The sequence below is a fragment of the Amphibalanus amphitrite genome, unplaced genomic scaffold (assembly GCF_019059575.1).
Source record: "Amphibalanus amphitrite isolate SeventyFive unplaced genomic scaffold, NRLGWU_Aamphi_draft 000201F_arrow, whole genome shotgun sequence".
Taxonomy (NCBI): Eukaryota; Metazoa; Arthropoda; class Thecostraca; order Balanomorpha; family Balanidae; genus Amphibalanus; species Amphibalanus amphitrite.
In genome coordinates this window covers 387,614-407,576 of record NW_024881696.1, presented here as the reverse complement: position 1 = coordinate 407,576, position 19,963 = coordinate 387,614, and the positions used below count along the sequence as shown (strand labels likewise).

At 45.4% G+C, this 19,963-nt stretch overlaps 2 protein-coding genes across 2 annotated transcripts in view; both read left to right on the top strand.

Moving 5' to 3' along the window:
- LOC122384890 (solute carrier family 13 member 2-like) overlaps positions 1-19,963 on the top strand; it is a 69,303-nt gene that overhangs the window by 37,825 nt on the left and 11,515 nt on the right. Inside the window, exon 2 of the mRNA XM_043372694.1 lies at positions 19,629-19,840. Within this exon, the coding sequence (XP_043228629.1) occupies positions 19,727-19,840 (114 nt within the window). The 5' untranslated portion in view covers positions 19,629-19,726. The remainder of the gene's footprint in view (positions 1-19,628; positions 19,841-19,963) is intronic.
- LOC122384874 (cuticle protein 19.8-like) lies at positions 16,976-18,903 on the top strand. The gene is made up of 3 exons (XM_043372672.1): positions 16,976-17,019; positions 17,542-17,931; positions 18,365-18,903. Exons 2-3 carry the CDS (start codon positions 17,743-17,745, stop codon positions 18,707-18,709), a joined length of 534 nt encoding a protein of 177 aa, XP_043228607.1. The 5' UTR covers positions 16,976-17,019; positions 17,542-17,742; the 3' UTR covers positions 18,710-18,903.

The window sequence follows — 19,963 nt, the reverse complement described above, 5'->3', positions numbered from 1 at the left end:
TCTTAAAATTAACTGCCAATCCAGTTCCGTTATCGGTGGTCATGCAAATGCGATGTCACACAAGCACATCTGTTTTACAGTAGCATTAGTAACTCTCGCAATCCCTACCGTGCGGCGGACATGACCCTGGGGTTATGCATGCATTGTCGGTATAAGTACAGACTTGTGCCTCAGCCAAAAATCAAGATCCAAGATCCGCAAGATCCCATGCAATGCCAGGATTTCAGAATACTGGATCTCCTTGATCTCATTGAAAAATATCATATAATTTTAGGATCCAAGATCCCCTGGATCGCACGTATAAATAACACTTTAGGATTCCGGACCCCACGCGAAAACGAAATGCCAGAGTTCAAAGTTCCTGGATCCAACGTAAATGTCATGTCTGTAGACATAAAATTAACCCGCGCCCTGCTGGGGGGGGTGTTTGAACACCCCCCCTTGTGGTTTTTCGCGAATATCTCAAAAAACGGCGGCGCGGAGCGCCGCCGTTTTTTGTACACCTTATCATACATCAATTCTACACATGTTGTGAAAATTTCAGACCAAGGTCATTCAAGGTCAGGTCACCAGGTCACTCGAAGTGACCTCACCTCATAAAAAGTTTCAATGTCTGTCATAGCTACACCGAGTGACCGATCGCTTTGAAACTTTCAGCGATTGCTAAGAGCATTAGCATGTACAAAATGTATATCTCAGAATTTTGATATCGATGACCTAAGGTCAGGTCAATTTTGCGACCTCACCATTATAAGTCAATGGGAGAAAATTGAAATGCGCCTGTTTTGGACGAAAGACATTATAAACACTCCCAAACACTGAATTACAAGTGGTTTAGACACACTGAACATGAAAATGGTGTCTGTGACCCCTGTTTATGCCCTGAGGTCATCTTAGGTCACGAATGGTATCTAACAGTTTTTCGCAAATAACTTTTGATAGAGGCATGCTAGAGCGATGAAAACGCCTTAGATGTGTTCAGCTCGACGATACGGATCGACTGATATGCAACATGACCCTTTCTGGTCAGGTCATGACCTTGACCTGAGGTCAAATTTTCAAGTTGACCTTTCAAGGTCAAGTTATAGTTCATTCGATGCGTCTTGACGAGAGGAACACGATGCCGGTAAAAGTAAGCTCGTACAATGCTTGGGTCAAAAGTTATTGCAGAAAAACTGTTTCCGAAAAAATCGGCTATTTTTGCAGTTTTTGCCCCCTGCAGGCAAAACCGTTGATGTTAGGTCAAATCTGAGAAAATTACTCAGAAAGGGCGTTAATAGGGCTATCGAATGCGCTTTTCCGCGGCGCTGTAGCTCTATTGGTTCCCGAGTTATGCGTTGGCTTCTTGGAAATTTTCGACATTCGACCTGGAAATCGGCGAAAATTTGCCTTCAATGACCTCTGGTGACCTGACCTTTGACCTGACCAAAAAAATGACCGAAGTGATTTCCTCATTATTTTTGACGCTCTTTCGAACGCCGCCTTCCGCGTATCGCTACGTGGCCCAGGAGCCGAGTTAGAAGGGGGGGGGTGTTCAAACACCCCCCCCCCCCCCCCAGCAGGGCGTGGAAATCCAGGACCCCCAGCCGGGCGCGGGTTAAGCGTTAAGTTTAACTTTAGGGCCAGCGAAGCAGGTTGTGCACAAAGACTTCTTGAACAACTTTGTACGCCTCGCTAATGCAAAGCATTTTGAAATTTAGCAAGAAAAATGTGTTCTCAGAAACTAAATGTAGGATACAAGATCCCCAGAATCAATCCACAGAGCTAAAATGTAAGATTCAAGATCGCCGGTATTCATCGACAAAAGAAACATGTTGGATCAAGGACCAGCAGGGTCTCCAAAAAGTATTGATGAATTTATAATCAGATAGAAGAACTGCGCTCTTGGATCCTGTGGATTGAATCATTTTCGGATATTGGCCCTAGTCTGTCGGTAACAAAGGCAAGGGAAACAAAATACACATGAGGGCGGGTGCAAAATAACTCAAGATGAGCTTCAGAAAGAAAACTGACTCTGAGAGCCGGTGAAGGCGCGTCTGCAGTTGCACGCACCAAACCACCTGACTCTGACTGCATAGGATCGCTAATTTGCAACGCATCAGACCATGTACAATGATTCATGTTATCTATGACAATGTACATACTTTGTTTTCATCGACGACGGATGGTGGCCATCGGGATTTTCCTCTTGACGATGAGGTGTCGCCTCTCTGAGAAAGTGGCCTCCATGGCACCGTCCAGCTGAGAAGATGAGAACATCATGATAGAATCAATTCGACTATGCCTGGTATCTAGATCTCACTCTTGGGGGGTGCAGGGGTGGGCTTTTAGAAGAAGCACTTGGGGTGCTCATTTTTAGAAGGATTCGGCCAAATGATTCAATTACAAGTCGTTTATTACAAAAATACTAGATGAACTACGAGGAAGATGAAAAACATGATGAAAAGCTGACCTAGCCTTACCTTATAACCTACTAGCTAGACCTTACAACCTAAATAGGTACCTACAATCTACCAGCCTACATCTTACAACATACAACCTTCCACATGCCTACCACTCGAACTTCATTTGCACATATACCACCTATCCTAACCTATAGATGTTTGCACCAGGGTTTTATTAGGGGCTGGCAGAAATAGATGCTATAGGCAAAGGCTTAAAGAAAATACTTGATGTTTAATTATTCTGCATTAGGCTTCACGCTGGCAAAGCTGCCCGTAGAATAACAGGTTAGGTTTCACTGTAGGGGCATGTTGAGCATGACTGATATGATATTCCACATTTTGATGGATATTATTAACCCCTCAAAAAGGCTTTCATGTTATAGACAATACATAACTAGGAGGGTCAACCAACCCACAGGACAACCCAAGGTATCAGTAGTGTTGTGTGAGTGCACATGTAGGTACATTTTCAATGAAAATATGCATTTTGCACTTAAACATACCTACAGGCAATAAAATACGTAACATTTAACACTCACCAGTCGCTCCAGCCTCCAATTCACTGCGTCCGCCGCGTCTCGTGCTGCACTTCCGTCACAAACATGCAAGATGGCGTCATGGCGGTAATATTAACGCGTAAGGCTTGTGTAAAGCAGCTCATGGATAATTCACGGTTGATCATATTTACCGGCGCATCATTGGTTTCCTTAAGCTGCGTTTGAAGAGTTAATGATTTCAAACTGGTTTTTGAACTCATTACTCACGAACAATGAGTTAGCAAGAATCCCTGTCCTCTTTTTCATGAGTTCTTAAACCCAAACGTTCAGTTTCACTAACTCACGGGTCGTGAGTACATTCCTTACTCGCCTTACATGAGTTTGCGAGACTCAACAGGGAGTTTTGATACCAATGTTTTGTGCGTCATGAGTCAGGCAACTCATAGGGAGAAGGTCATGCATTTGGGCAATTGAGTTTTCAAAACGAGTAAACTTTTACTCTTGAGTGTTAACGCTCCACGCATGAGTAACTCATCCAAATATACTCATGAATGGCGAGTCAAATATGAATTACTCTCCCCTCATGAGTAGATTTGTTTTCAGTGTATGCTAAAGCATATAGGTAAGGTATACGTGTGGAACACTTGTGTGGAACGGATCTGTAATTGAGACGTGAACTAAATAAATGTATGACTAAATGAAGCGGCGGTACATGTTTAGGCTAGATCACTGAACAGTTTAAAATTTTAAGTAGGCATTTATGGTGTGCATATGATCTGTAAGCTGTTTGTCAGCGTGCGACTGTTAAATAGGCCGTACAACTAGCCGCCTTTGTTTTAACATCACGGACGGCACGTATGCCACCCACATGCTGCACAATTGTTTTTATTTGTCCCAATCGCTCTGGAATTTCTAAAACTCCCTGACCGGTCAGTGAGCTTGCAAACTCCCTAGTGAATTTGCAAACTCACTGATGGGTCAGGGAGTTTGCAAACTCCCTAGGGAGTTTACAAACTCACGGATTTCTCAAACTCCCTGTAACATATATAATATTAGTAAAGCACCCGGAAGCATGCTATGGAGCAAAGTATTTATTTTCAAGAAATTTTATATTCGGTAGTGTTGACATGGTTTAGATATAGATGCGGTAGGGCAAAATCTGATCAGTGGTCATTTTATGTGACATTTACCTACCTAATGTAAACCAGCATTTATCAGTTGATATTTCTTAGAATTGCGATTCGCTAGTGACAGTTATTTTCATCTGCTAGCACTCAATAGATTACACGCATGCTGTCTGAAGCGTCGGGACGTTTTCCAATTATGGAAAACCACGTAGTCCGCGCCTCTCACCAGTCAGCTCGTCTACACGAAATTTGGTAACGTATATTCGTATTAGCCGTTTTCATGACGGCCATCTGGTACACATTTGGTGCAGATTAGGTGCAGATTAGGTGCAGATTTGGTCAAGTTAGGTTCAGTGTGTTTCTCAAAAGTTATGATTTTGGGATGCACAGATGCTTATATAACTCATTTTTAGAATTGTCAGGAATTATCTTCGATTAAAACACCGAAATAAATTCATGATACGCATAGGCGCGGGAGCCGGGGGGGGGGGGGGGCAGTGGGGGCAGCTTGCGTCCCCCCAACTCTGGGGCCGTGGGGGCGGTGCCCCCACAGTTTTTAGACGGAATACCACACCTTTTTTGCAAATGTTTTCTTTTTTGTTGAAAAAGCCAAGGGATGAAAAATAAGTGGCCTAAAACCGGTGAGAAAACTAGATTTGGGGGTACCCTAGGTTGATCTCTATTATGGTGTGCCCCCCCCCCCCCAGTCTGAAAGTAGTTCCCGCGCCCCTGATGATACGGATGTATTTATTGTAAAAGAGATTCGGTGCAGATGTCAAATTAGGTGCATTCGCCAGATAGCTCGTTGTGAAAAAGGCTATTGTCACGTATGCCTATAAAAAACACCGCCTTATCCGTAACTTCGCTAAGCACATAACACCTTCACCCTTCCCTCCCAGTCCAAACTACCTTCGACAGCCTTGAGTAGGTATAACTAAACGACCTCACGGGCGGTACAGTGAGCTCTCACACCGTGTATCGTTCCCAGGGCAAACATCCCATTACTGAGACTGTAACCGGCTGCTATCGATGCTACACTGTAAACCAAATCTACAAGTTGGCTCCTTGTTACAAGTTTGGTTCCAATTCGCATAGGCGTCACCTTGTCGATACCTTGTCGATTCACCAACCCCAGGCTTGTTGGCCACCAAACTAACAGTTTGTCTACAAGTTTGGTTCCAATTCGCATAGGCGTCACCTTGTCGATACCTTGTCGATTCACCAACCCCAGGCTTGTTGGCCAACAAACTAACAGTTTGTCTACAAGTTTGGTTCCAATTCGCATAGGCGTCACCTTGTTGAGTACTAGTCTGGGCCTTGTGGACCTACCAACTTCTGGATAGGCATAGTCATTTCCTTGTCGGTTCACCAATCCCTGGTTTGTTGATGAACTAGCCTAGCCTTTGACTGGGCATTGCTAGCTTACAAATTGTCAACAAGTAAGTGTACTAACGCTCTGTTCGAACTTGCTCTTCCTTACAATCGCTTTGTTTGCGTTGATACTTGATAACCTTAAGAACTTACGATTCGCGTTCGTTTTTAATTGCCACGATACTGATTCAGGAAATATTTTCTATACGGACAGGTTATTTTTTTGGCTGGAAGTGGTGCACAAAACCATGACTGGCATCAGTTATTGCTCATGCTCAAAGGCTTGCGCTGACAAGAAATGAAATACTGATGGGTTATCAATGAATGCATACACCACATCCATTCGGAAGTTTCTGGAATCATTAGTATTTATTACGGTCACGTAATTAATACTATTGACTGGAGACAATTCCGAGTGCATATTTCCGAATGGATGTGGTAAATGCATGAGGTAGGTATACCCAGTAGGTATATCTATCGTGCACCGTCAGCATATAAGTCTTTGAAGCAAGAACTGCTGCGTATGTGGAAGAACATGGTTTTGTGCACCGCATCTAGCCAGAAGTATAACATGCCCGTATGACGAATATTTCCTGAACATTAAGCATAACAATCATGGCAGTTGCACGATCACGCAGATAATTCGAATAAATCATGATCGCCAACCAGATTAGCTTTTATAGCCCATATATGTCCATCAGTTAAGTTAAAAATACAAAGAGTTGAATTAAAGGCAAATAAATGTATTTATATATAAAAAAACACCGACCGCAAAACATCTGCTCACATGTGCATGCACAGGTCTGGTCCACTTACATTGCGCGCGCAGGGGAAGGGAGGCGTCTCGACCGCGGGTATATAATATACGCACGGTTAGTGCGTCGCGCAGGCCAGAGGGGGCCTCACTCACAGCACGAACACCACAGTTCACAGATTTCACTTTTTACTGCACAAATGCTGGAACAGCCCTCGTCGCTGCTCCAGGCTGCACGGCGGCCGCGCGACAACTGCTGGTTCGAAACCGCCGCGCCGGGGCCCGCTAACGGCTGGCGGCGACCGCTGATTGGTCCGCCAAGTCTGACGTCATGGGCGCAGCTGACCATGTGTATGCTGACCAGCTGACCAGTACAAGTTAGGCGCCGGTTAAATAACCATGCGGCAACAAGTTTCCAAAACTTTTTTTTTTTTTTTTGAAGAGTTTTTTTTTTATTGACAAATCGTACAAATATGACACAAGTACATCTATAATAATCGAAGGCTCTCCAGCCCAACAAGGACAATCTCTGTCATGGTTTCTGACGCCGGTTTTTCGTCTATGCTAAACGAGCGCCCCAGATTGAGGCGTTTAAACCCGCAAACGCCTGATATGCACCGACACAATAGGGCTTTCAAAACCCCCACAACGTGCGAGTAATATTTGGCAAGCGTACACGCTGGCATATACATACAGTGTTGGCAATATACACAAAAACGGACGCCACATTTCAGCTGCATTTTGACTGGGCGGCGGCCGAGCTATAAAAATACCTATAGCTCGCCGCCGCCACCACGCGACGTGGTGTGGCCCGCCTGGCCAAGCCGGGGCGCTGTCCCATCATGGACTAAAGAAAACGCCCCGGCCCCGGGGAGATCTGGGGGATACCTCCCCAGCCGGGGAGAGCTGTGGGTTACCTCCCCGGCGCTCCAGGCGGGCCATCAGCCACCGCCCGCGCCGCCCGGCGAAGGGGTATCGCGGGCGGCGCCCCCTATCCACCGGCCGGGCATGCGAGCCGTCGACTTGTAGGGCCGGCGCCCCGCACGCCCGGCCGGCCGACCGGCCCCAGTCAAAGAGGCCGGTCCCGGGTTGGCCCGGATGGGTCATGGGAGCGGTGGCTGATTTTTTGCAGTTTTTTCATATATTTCTTATACAATCACCGTGAACCACACACACACACTATCATATATTTGCGGTATGCTCTGTGGGCCGAGGCGAGCCAAGGAGCCAGTTGGTTTCGCCCCTTCTCTGACCTATTCTTGTCGACCACTTAGCATTAAAAGAGTTCATTTTATTGTTCACCTTTGCCCAATACATCTCACTTGTCTGATCTATCGTAAGTATGGTTATAAGTGTGTCTACCGAAAGTCTCCTCCCAGAGTAAATCATGTACACGCCTACACTAACAATATGGTTTATAATCGCATTTTCTGTGCCGCCTAGAATTACCTCCTTCACCCTGGTTATCCTTTCTGGTGTGTTTATCTGAATTCTGGTCAACCACGTTTCAACATTGTCCCAGAAAGCCTTAATCCTCGAACAATACCAGAATTTATGTTCTATATTTTCACGCTCCGTACAATAACTGCATGAATCGGTTCCCATTAATCCAATTTTGTTGAGAAAGCTGTTTGTTCCTACTGTTCTTGTAATGATTTTATACCTAACTGCTCTATACTGCTGTGGAGTGCCCCTGAGACTTCTGTATATTTGCTGCCAATCGATTTGACCCAGCCTTCTCTCCCAGGACATTTCCCATATGTTTCTGACATCTCTCACTCTTTCCTGTTTGAAGACATTTTTTAAATGTGATGTACCCGTGTTTCTAGAAATAATCAAGCTTATTAATGGATCTATACTTGGTCCAAATAACTTCACCTTTTCTCCCGATTCCTTCCATTCTCTAGGTAAGCTACTTATTAGTGTTGCATAATCCAGAAAAGTGGTTGTAATGTTGTAGGTCCGTTTTAATTCCTCAAAACCTAGTAAAGATCCATCTGTTTTTAATAAGTCATTCAACGATCTGATGCCTTTGACATACCATTCTTCAATCCATGAAGTTTTGAACTTAGTAGCATCAGAAAAAAAGATAGCTGTGGAGTTTAGCTCCTCGACACCTAGCTTCTGTGAGCATATTTCCCTGAAATTTGCTAATGTTATCATCACGTCTCTCCAGAATAGATTCTTAGTACGAGATGCCTTTCTTTTCAAAGCTGTTTGACCCATTTGCCAGAAATATATATTTTTACCCGTACTTTTCTGTGCAACTGCGTTCCATATTCCTTGCTTTACAATGCACCTCCTAATCCAAGATAGCTTCAAGGCTCTCATATAACTTGTTAAATCAACCATGTCCACTCCTCCATTGAGATGGTTTTTCATCAAAGACTCCCGTTTGATTTTTTCTCCTTTTCCATGCCACAGAAAGCTGAAAAGAGTCTTGTTAAGATCTTTGATAATTTTTTTTGATGGGTCAGGGAGCGTTGTGAGCAGGTGACTAATCTTGGAGATCAGCATGGATTTTATTATTACCACTTTTCCTTCCAGTGATACGTTTCTGAACTTCCATTTCGTTATTTCTCTTTTGATTTCCTTTACCTTCTCTGTGTACAGTTCTGTTACTTTTTGCAGTTCATTATCGAAAGTGACCCCTAGGACTTTAATCGTTTCACTCCACTTTACAGCTAAATTTCTCTGAAGAAAACGATTTTCTCTGCATGCCTTCCCTATCCACATAGCTTGAGTCTTATCGAGGTTTGGACTTAGTCCCGAATACTTCGCGAACCATCCTATCTCTTGGAAGAGTTCCATCATGCTTGTTTTCTCTGGTTCGAGTAAACAAATCGTATCGTCTGCATACATGAGCACTTTGTGTTCCTCATTGTCTATTTTAATTCCTTTGATAGCTGCATTTCCTCGAATCTTTTTCGCTAAAACGTCCATCACAAGAATAAACAAGTAACAACTTAGCGCATCCCCCTGTCTACAAGACCTTGTTAGCATTATTTTACTCGACAAATGACCATTATACAAAATTCTGGAAAAGGCTCCAGCATACAGTGTGTTGAACCAATGTGTAATACTATGCGGAAAGTTTTTCTGCTCCAGGACTTTTTTAATGAAAGTCCAACTGACTGAATCAAAAGCTGCTTCTATATCCAGACTTACTAAGACCCCGTTCTTTTGTTCTTGATTCAAGAGTTGGATAACGTCGTAAATCATCCTGATATTGTCCCCAATAAATCTCCCTTTTAAATAGGCAGACTGGCAATCCTCGATTATGTCTCCTAGCACGAGTTTTAATCGATTTGCAATGGCACCTGAAATTATTTTGTAGCTAGTATTTAGGAGTGTTATTGGTCTATATGACTTGATCAAATCTCTGGGTCTATTTGGCTTAGGTAACAACACGATTATTCCTTCTTTTAAAGTTAGAGGAACTGTACCCTTTGTGGCACTCTCAACTACCATAGCATGAAAAAAGTGTTTTATGTCTGCCCAGAAGAATTTATAAAACTCTACGGAAAAACCGTCACTACCTGGAGACGTTCCATTTTTCATTCTCTGTAGCGTTGATCCTAATTCTTGCATGTTCAACGGCTTATCTAGATTGAGCTTATCATGGTCATTTACTTTTTTAATATCCATGTTTGATAGATATTCATCGTAATTAACTCCCTCTAAAAACTCATCCTCACTTTTGAACCTTTTTTGATAAAATCTACGGAATAGATCAAGAAATTCTATTTGATTCCTTGTGCAGCCTGCTGACGATCTGATGCATGGTATCCTCTTACTTTCGTACCTCCTTTTTTCTAACGTAAGAAAATACTTTGTTGGTTTTTCCGCATTTTCCCTCCATACAGCTCTCGCCCTAACCAAACTCCCTTCCAACTTGATCCTCCTTACGTCTTCCAATTCTTTTTTCTTGTTTTGTATCTGATCGTACAATGAGTGAGTACCTAAAGCGTCAAGCTCTTTCTCTAAAAGAAGTATATCTCTTTCCAATTGGTTTTCTCGCCTTCGTTCCTCCCTTCTCTTCCTAATGCCGAAAGAGACTGTTTCTCTTCTTAACGTCAGCATCAGAGTTTCAAAAAACAAAGATGAATCAATTGTCATTTCTATCTTTGTTGAGGTCTCCAAAATGTAGTCATGTGCGTATACGGGAAGAGCGTATTCTACTACCGTACTCTTAATCGTATCTTTTATCATTTTGACGTAATTTTTGTCTCTTAACAATGATGCATTGATGCAAGTTTCCAAAACTGGTTAAGAAACAAACGTTGAAACAAATGTAGAGTTGGTCTGGATACTGAGAAGTTGGTGTGCATAGTAACTATTGACTCGTAGTTGTCACCTGACAAGCAATGCACCAGACAACGGCTTGTTTCAAAAGTATCAGTTGGTAAACATACCAAGAGATGATTGGTTATATTACACAAGACTTGTCAATTTGGTTTACAGTGTATACTGACAGGCGCGGATCCAGGGGGGGGGCGGCGGGGGCGGCCGCCCCCCCCCCCCCCCGCCATCCGAAAAAGGCGCCCATATCCCGCGGCAGAGAGGGCGCCCCGAGCAGAAGAGCGGCGACACAGCAAAGGTTCAGCAGAAATAGGGCGCCTCCAGCAGAAGTTGGGCTCACCAAGCAGGAGAGTGACGCCCAATTGCCTATTCCCAGCAGATGAGAGTCGCCCCGGCAGCAGATGGGCGCCCCCAGCAGAAGAGGGCGTCTCGTTACAAGAATATAAAATACCTTCTGTTCAAGAGGGGCGCCCCTGGCAGCGGAAGGGCACCCTTAGCAGGAGACGTGTCCCCCTGAAGAGGAGCGACGCCCCAGCAAAAGGAGAGAGGCGCCCCATTCCGAGAAGAGGGGCGCCCTGACAGCAGCTGGGCGCCCCAGCAAAAAAGGAGCCCCATAATAAGAAAATGGGTGTCACTGGCAGAAGAGGGGCGCCCCAGCAGAAGAGAGGCGCCACAGCAAAAGTTAATCAGAAATAGGGAGCCTCCAGCAGAGGTTGGGCCCGCCAAACAGGATATGGGTGCCCCATTGACAATATCCGGCAGAAGACAGACGCCCCAGCTGCAGATGGGCGCCCCCGGTAGAAGAGGGGCGCCCCATTACAAAAAGAAAAGGAGTATATTCTACCAAGAGGGGCGCCCCTGACGACAGCGGAAGAGCAACCCCAGCAGAGGGGCGGTGCCCCAGTAAAAGGAGAGGTGTGCCCCGTTCCGAGCAGCAGAGGGTCGCCTCGCCCCAGAAAAAAACTGGAGCCCCATAAGAAGAAAAGGGGTGCCTCTGGCAGAAGAGAGACGTTCCCCGCAGTGGAAGGGCGCCCCCACAAGAGTGGCGTCTCCAGCAAAAGAGAAGTGCCCCTGCAAGAGAGGGGCACCCCACCAAAAGTTGGGCAGAAGTGGGGCGCCTTCAGCAGAATTTGGGGTCGCCCAACAGGAGAGGGCCGCCCTATTCACAGTAGAAAAAAGACTCCTCAGCAGCAAAGGGGCGCCCTAACAGAAAAGGTGCACTCGTAGTAGAAGTGGGACGCATCAGGAAGAAGAGGGGCACTTCTAGCAGAAGATGGGCGTCCCAGATGAGTGGGCAAATTGGTCGTTCTTAGAAGGAAGAAATGAGGCGACTTAAGCAAACTGGGTCTCTCCATAATGGATTAGGCGATCCAAGCAGAGGTTGGGCGCCCCCGGGAAGTGAGGCATACCAGCATAAGTGAGACGCTTCCAGAAAAAGGAGGGGGCATCACCGGGAGAAGAAGGACTGCACCAGTAAATGGAGACCACCTTTTTGCTAGTATCTTTTGCTAGGGTAGCGGTGCCCATCTACGACTTTTAACCCGTGCCGTGCTGGTGGTCTGAGTTTTCCGTGTCCTGCTGGGGAAGGGGGGGGGGCAAACTCCCTCGTCTAACTCGGCTCCTGGGCCGCGTAGTGACACGCGATAAGCGGCATTCGAAAGATCGTCAAAAAACAGGACGAAAACAAAATGGTCATTTTTTAGGTCAGGTCGAATGTCAGGTCACCAGAGGTCATCAAAGGTAAAATGTTGCCTGTTTCAACATTTTTCCGTTTTCGAAGCAGCGGCACATAACTCGGAAACCAATAGAGCTATAGCGCCGCAGAAAAGCGCATTCGATAGCCCTTTTAAAGGTGTTTCTGCAAGCTGCGCTCAGATTTGACCTCAGGTTAACGGTTTAGCCTTCAGAGGGCAAAATACTCTAAAAATAGCCTTTTTACGAACAATGTTTTCCTGCAATAACTTTTGACTCAAGAGAGTCTCGACATTACGTTTGTCAGCATTGCGTTTCTGTCGTCGAGACACGTCGAACAAACTAAAGGTTGACCTTATGAAAGGTAATTTTGAGAAGTTGACCTCAGGTTAAGGTCATGACCTGACCGGGAAAGGTCATGCTGCATAGCAGTCGATGCGTATCGTCGAGCTGAACACAGCTGAGGTGTTTTTATCGCTCTAGCTTGAATCTATCAAAAGTTATTAAAAAAAACTGCTGCGGACCTTTCATGACATTAATGAGTCGTCACACTAGGTGCAATGTTCTTATTCAGTGTGTTAATTTTATACGTATCCCAATGCTTAATATTGTCTAGAATGGCGCTCGTCCAAAAGAGATGCCTTTCAGTTTTCTCCCAAAGACTTAATTATACCTACCTACCTAATGGAGACGTCGCACAACTGACCTGACTTTAGGTCACAGATATCGAAATTCCGAGATATACATTTCATGAATAGTGTTGCTTTCATCAATCGCTGAAAGGTTCAAAGCAATCGTTCAGTCGGTATAGCAATGGTAAGCATTTGAACTTTTTCTTAGGCTAGGTCACTTGGCATAAACTGGTGACCTGACCTTCCATCACCCGCGTCAGACATTTTTACAACATGTGCAAAAAAGACGCATGATAAGGTATGCTGAAAATGGCAGCGCTGCGCGCAGCCGTTTTTCAGATATATGCGAAAAACCTGAGGGGGAGCGCGATAACGCCCCCTAGCACGGCGCGGGCTTTTAGCTCCCGATTTTGACGGTTTGGCGCCCCCTTTGTATGGAGCGCCCCCGGATTGCCAGGTCGCCCCTATTTCGACTTGCCGCCCCCCCTCCCGAAAATTCCTGGATCCGCCCCTGACCAGACAACGGCTTGTTTCAAAAGTATCAGTTGGTAAACATACCAAGAGATGATTGGTTATATTACACAAGACTTGTCAATTTGGTTTACAGTGTATACTGAGGCGTCGTCGGGGTGACCAATCCACCCCGTGCTTCGATTGCGCATGGCCACGAAGCTCGCACGCGCCGCTCCCTGGGGGGACGCGTGCGTCTGAAGGGGGTGTTGGTGGAGAGGGAGGTTGGGGGGGGGGGAGGTTCTGTCGGTGCCAGGGACCACTGCAGGCGCTCGGGCGTTGCCGCCGGGACGGCTGGTCAGTGGGACTCTCCCACGCTCGTTGCGGTTCACCGCGGCCACTCGAGTTATGGGCCGCCAGCAGCGCAATGCGCGAAATATTTGTGGCAGCCTGCCGGCTGGGGTTGAAGTGGCATACAGCTGGTTCGATGGTTTATTGGGTTCAGAATGCCGGCCATTTGACACGCCCCGAGAGTTTGGACGTGAATGTAATAGAATGAAATGTAAACATGCGACGTCGGCTAAAGATTAACATAACACTTTTGGATAATTTATCAAACAATGAAAAATGACAGCCTACGACAACTTTTACTGGATATAATCCTGAATGCTACGTCTCGTTTCCGTACATACATGCTTAACTTGAGACATGATTGGCGTTTATCATCATCATCATCATCATCATCATCATCATCATCATCATCATCAATTTATTCAGCATCGCATAGTGCGATAAGTGATAACAATAACATAATGTAACACATTTATGTAAGGAATAAAAATATTCACAGATACAAAGTACACAGATACACAGTATTTTTTTTTATTTTTTTTTATTTTGTTGCTCTTTATTGTTATCACAGGATGCATCTATGAAGGTTTTAATCAAACTATCTCATTCTATCGCTGACAAAGGGTTCCACGCGGTATTATATAATACTGAACGAGGCCGGTGTAAATAAATTTTCAAGACCGAGGTCCTAACTGAATTTTTAAAATCAGTAAGGACTGAGGTCTTGACAATTTATCACCGGCCGAGTTTGGTATGTATTTTACTGTATGCCAACGATAAAACAGTTGTCTAGACCGAAGCTCTTAGCGGTTTTTTGAACGAGGTCATCCCAAAATGTTGACTTGGTAATGCATTTTTGACCGTGGTCACTTTGCTTACACCAGTTATTACCACACCCCTCAGGCTAATGTATTTGAATAGGCCAGGCATACAGTAATACTGTGTAGCTGTCGTCTACTCGTAGGATCACCTGCCGTGTCTCGGTGGTTAGTGTGGTTTGAGGGCTGTCCTTCGAGGTGACCGGTGACCGGTAGGCACCCATAAAGTCACGGCATTGATAGGTCAGTGGCCGCCTTGGCCCACTTGGACACTTGTTCCACATCCTGATCTTATATAGCAACTGCATACCACAAAATCAACTTCGAGCGCTGAGAAATGTGACAACTCTATGGGAGGAAGTCACAAAAATTCCTCTGTATACCTATATTTTAAGATGAAAATCATAGAGCCTATGCGGATGCCACACAACAATATCAGGAATTTAGAAAAAAAATAACCAAACACACGCTCTCCTCAGCGCGCACCTAATGCCTTAAAAGCTTAGTTCTCTTGGTTTACTAATCTAACAAATGTGTTAACTGCCACTACCGGGCTGGAGTCGGGATGATTTTGGCGTCTCCAACTCTGACTCCGTCTCCGGCTAGAACTGCGGATTCCTGTCGTCTCCGACTCCGAATCCCCAGCCCTGACAGAATATAATGGTATGCAACACAACCAGGGCCATGGGGATTCGGAGTCAAAGTTAGAGTTCATTTTTGGAACCCCAAGCTGGAGTCAGAGTCAGAGTCACCGAAAACTCATCATTAGACATGTCAGGGCCGCGGAGTCGGAGTCGGAGTCGGCTGGAGGCAGCAGTTCTGCTCGGAGTCGGAGATTGACTTTTTTTAAGCCGTAGTCGGAGTCCGAGTCGGAGTCACCACAGCCGTCGACTCAGCAGCCCGGAACACAACGACCTTAGATGAGCTACTTCAGACCTGATTGGCCTTGACCTGAAATACACCCTAAGTCGACATCCATATGAATCTTCACTCCACCCCCGCTCCCCAGAAAACCAGACAGTCTAATTCGTCTCACCTGGGTGAGCTAGACTTAGTAACATAAACGTAATGGACGGTACAAAAATTGTTACTCTTGAGTCATTTTTGACCAACTTATGTCTCGAAATTCAAAACGAGACTTCTGTGTCGTTGACCAACCTCAGAAATCACCCATGAACTTAAGACCTTGAAATTGTGCGCATCATGACGGCCAGCATCCTCCATTCCTCAGCAAAGTAATGTATTAAATCAGATTTGCCCTATAATATTCACGTCAAAATTTTATAGTTTTGTGTAGGGGAGGTTGGGGTAATTTGGCCGTTTTTTTTTAGAAAACGATGTAACTTAAAACTGACGACACATTTCTGCATTTTCTCAACGCTGGCAGGCGTCGCATTCATTTTAGTTTACTGGACAGTGAACTTGAAATGATAGAATAATTACTTATATTGTAATTGTGACGTATTGCAAAGGTCTGCAAGGCGGCCAAATTGCCCCACTAGCAGGGTTATTTGGCCGGGGGTGTGGGGCAATTTAGCCGGTGTTAGTTTGTGGCCGGGGTTTTTTGTTATAGGCGAGTCAGCTTCACATTCAGCAATAACGTGTGTCCTGCGACGCATTTGACGCATTTCGGAGGTTAACTCAGCGGCCACAGGGGTCGAAAATAGTCAAAATAGCGGCTCTAGATGCGATCACAGTTTTTTACGAATAACTTTTGAAGTAATCAAGCTAGGTCAAAACTAAAAGTAGCATCGTAATTCTCTCGTCAGTCCGCATCGAAACATATATGTGATGACCTCGAGAGGTCAAGGTCAAAGGTTGACCTCAGGTCACGCTACCTCAAGTCGCTTGACCTCAAGATCACGTGATTTCAAGGTCATCATGTATATCATTTGATGCGCCTTGACGAGCTGAACACAATAAAACTATTTGCGCGGCTGTATCTTTTTTCTGTTAGGATTTATTAGCAAAAAAAAAACGTTTGGTTATCTTTGATGACGTCACATGCCCTTACAGCTGTCCAATAGGAAATAAGGCTGTCAAAGTTGGTCGTAAATTATGTCATAAGATATAAATGACCATGACAACTCGGCAGTCCCAGCAAAGCGACCCTGAGCGCACCGGCCAAGTTGCCCCGCTAGTCCCGGCCAAATAACCCCATATTGCTATTCTGAAAATTTTTGTCTATAAAGTCGTCATGGCTGTACGGAACTATATAAATGAAATTGCTCTTGGAACCGCTGAACATCCCCCAGAATGGCGGTATAATGTCAGAATTCTTTTACAGCCGAAATACTACATGTTATACCTACAACTTTTTAAGCGGAAGTAAAAGTTGCCATTTTCTAATGAAATTCACGTTTTAGTTATTTTGAAGAAAATTATGAGGATGGAAGTTTTGACATTTGTCCTCGAGTTATAGTTCGTTTTTTTTAAGTTTGCCCCTCACTGTAAACGTCTTTTTGAACATAGCACGAGAATTGCTAGCTGAATTACTGAGAAAACTGGTTGGCGCACACTGATTTGACAAGATTTCACAGACGACCAGTTTCATCAAATTTATTTACTATTTGACAGACTCGTAAATCGTATTTGCCAATACCTACAGCCCCAAAGGGATAGACGACTTCTCAGGAATTAAGTCTGAACTAATAAATAAATTGCATGGCGCTTAAAATTAACGTTAGATCGTCGGTGTTCAAAACTTATTTTTGAAAATATTATTCATATCTACAATACAATGTGCGCTAACCAGTTTTCTCAGTAATTCAGCTAGCAATTCTCGTGCTGTGTTCAAAGAGACGTTTACAGTGAGGGGCAAACTTAAGAAAAACGAACTATAGTTCTAACCATAACAAATGAATAGAGACTAGAGTTATTTCATTCACTTTTATCAGATTTTGTACAGGTGGGGGCTGCTAATTTAGACCACCGGCCAAATTACCCCAACCTCCCCTATAGGTTCTGAGGTCAGGCTCGGTCGGAATGGGTAATTGCTGAGTCAAGCTATGTACCAAAGTAGAGTTGCGTAATGAGAAAGTAAAAAAAAAAACATTAATCGATGTGAAAAACTGACAAATACCCAGAGCTTTATGAGTTTCAGATAAGTACAGGTCTTACGAAAGCTTTGTGGTGCGATTGAAAACTGTTGTGTCCAGTGAAAATCCAGTGTCAAAAGCGAAGTACTTCCTTGGGACGACTGTAGCTACCAAAGCAAACACCAAGAGCATGACTGACTGCTCTCGGGCCGGGTGTGGCGGCTGCATATCCGACCAGTTGGCGTGTCCAGTTCCCTGTGAGACCAATGTCAAGGTCGGCTCCGCTACCGCAGGCCCGAGGTGGGCGGATTGGGTCACCCGTGTCTGTAAACCCAGTCCACCGTGGGATCTGTCGGACGTATAAATGTCGTGTGGGTGTTGCTACCGACACCAGTCTCTCACAGTGGCAACAGCTGCTTACGTCGCAACAAATCACCCTAACCAGAAACATGAAGGTGAGCGCTTGAAAGTTGTATGATATAGAATGATAGGTATGATGGAAAATCGTTTGATGTTTGTTGTTCAGTGCTTTGCATCATTCAAATGGAACTGATGTTTATTTGCGTGAGGTGTTTCATTGATAAAGTTCCTAATGATTGACTCATAAGTTGTAATATAGGCTATGCGCACATTGCGCAATTACAGGCCAATAAATGTATTGAATAAGTAACTAACCAATAACCATACCGCAAGATGTGTTTTGAAATAAATAATATGTAAGTCTAGTATGCCTGTGTATTTCATGTATCGGAAACTCTGAAGCCGATAAGGTGGCATTCAAAGAAGTTCAACTGGCGGGCATGTTTTTTCACAGTTACTTCTAAAAAACAGTTTTAGGGCAAAACTTTTTTAATTGGACCTGACCGCCCCCGTCTTCATTTCCTGCAGGTCCTGCTCATCTCTGCTCTGGTGGCGGTCGCCCTGGCGGCTCCCCAGAAGTACGCCCAGCAGCAGTACTCAGATGCTCCGGCCAAGTACGCCTACGACTACAAGGTGCAGGACTCCAACTACGCCGTCGACTTTGGACAGAGCGAGTCGCGCGATGGAGCCAACACGCAGGGCAGCTACTACGTGGCGCTGCCGGACGGCCGCGTGCAGCGCGTCACCTACAGCGTCAGCGGCGACGGCGGCTACGTGGCCGAGGTGACGTACGAGGGTGAGGCGCGCTACCCGGCGGCGTCGGCCAGCCAGCCGGCATACCGTCCGGCCGGCAAGCAGCAGCCGTACAACTAGACGGCCGCCGGCGCCGCCTGCCGCCGACCGGGCTGCTCTCCCTCTCTAAATGGGAGAGGGACAGACGCGCCGTGTCGGCCTTCGACTTATGTCCTGTGCTGTGCCTGATGGCTGTCGATGACTGCGAACGCCTCAGCCCATGTCGTATTTATTTTGTCCTCGTCAATACATGTTGATTTTTATTTTGTAGCAAATTTGTTGCATTTTTCGAGCTTGAGAGCTGAGTGTATGCCATGGCCCAGGGATTGCCGTTAAATTGCCTCCTCACATTGTTCCCGTTATGATCATGCCAGCTATGGGATTCGAACCTTCGATATGCCGAACTAAACGTTATTCCACATACCTTTTGGTTCAGCTTAACACACTTACGGTCATAGGTGTACGCAACCAATTACACATACTATGTCTACTTGCGGTCACGAATAGGTTAGACAAAAGCCTGCTTGCGCTGCCGGTATACTGAATCTATGTGGAAACTTTCTCAAGTTAGACAAGGTACGATGCAACCGGACAGCATGGCAGGCCGAACGGATAAACGTTGACCAGCACCTGACCATTCGTCGGCTGGTGACGTCACGTGACGTGATCGTGACGTCAGGTGATATTGATTAGACTGCGCCTGGTACACGCAGGTAGTGAGCTGGAGCCACAGATGCTAGTTAGGTAGTCGTCAGGCATGATTTCCCAAAGCTGATCGTGTTTTTTTTTTTTTTGCCACCGAGCAAAAGTACAAGACACACAAAAATCGTGCATGCCAGAAAACATGGGGTTTTTAAGACATATTCAAAGTATATGTTTATATAGAGGTCTTAGTATGAAAGAATGCAATTACGCAATTCGAGTCATGAAAGAAGCCCCACATATTTCCGCTCTTTAGTACCACACAGGTGAACACTGCCAATATTTCTCACTCATCCAGGTCGCACCTGCCTGGAGTTCGCGCTGCTGGACTCGCGCTGTCCGCGGCCGTCGTCTCCAGTCTCTGGGCCCCCGCTCCTCTGACAGAGGATCCCGACTATGGCCTGCTGCCGGCTCACTCTGCGGGACGACATCCTGCCGTTCTGGCGCTCCTGGGTCGTGGTGCTGGTGCCACTGCTGCTCTGTCCCCTGCCGCTCATCTCCAATACGAAGGTCAGTCCGACAGATCTTCAGAATAAATACAATGGTCAGTCTGGCGAACCATTAGAATGGTATTATACAAAGGCGAACTAGAAGGGTCATCAGAACAAGACTGATGTTATCAGAAGGGTTACT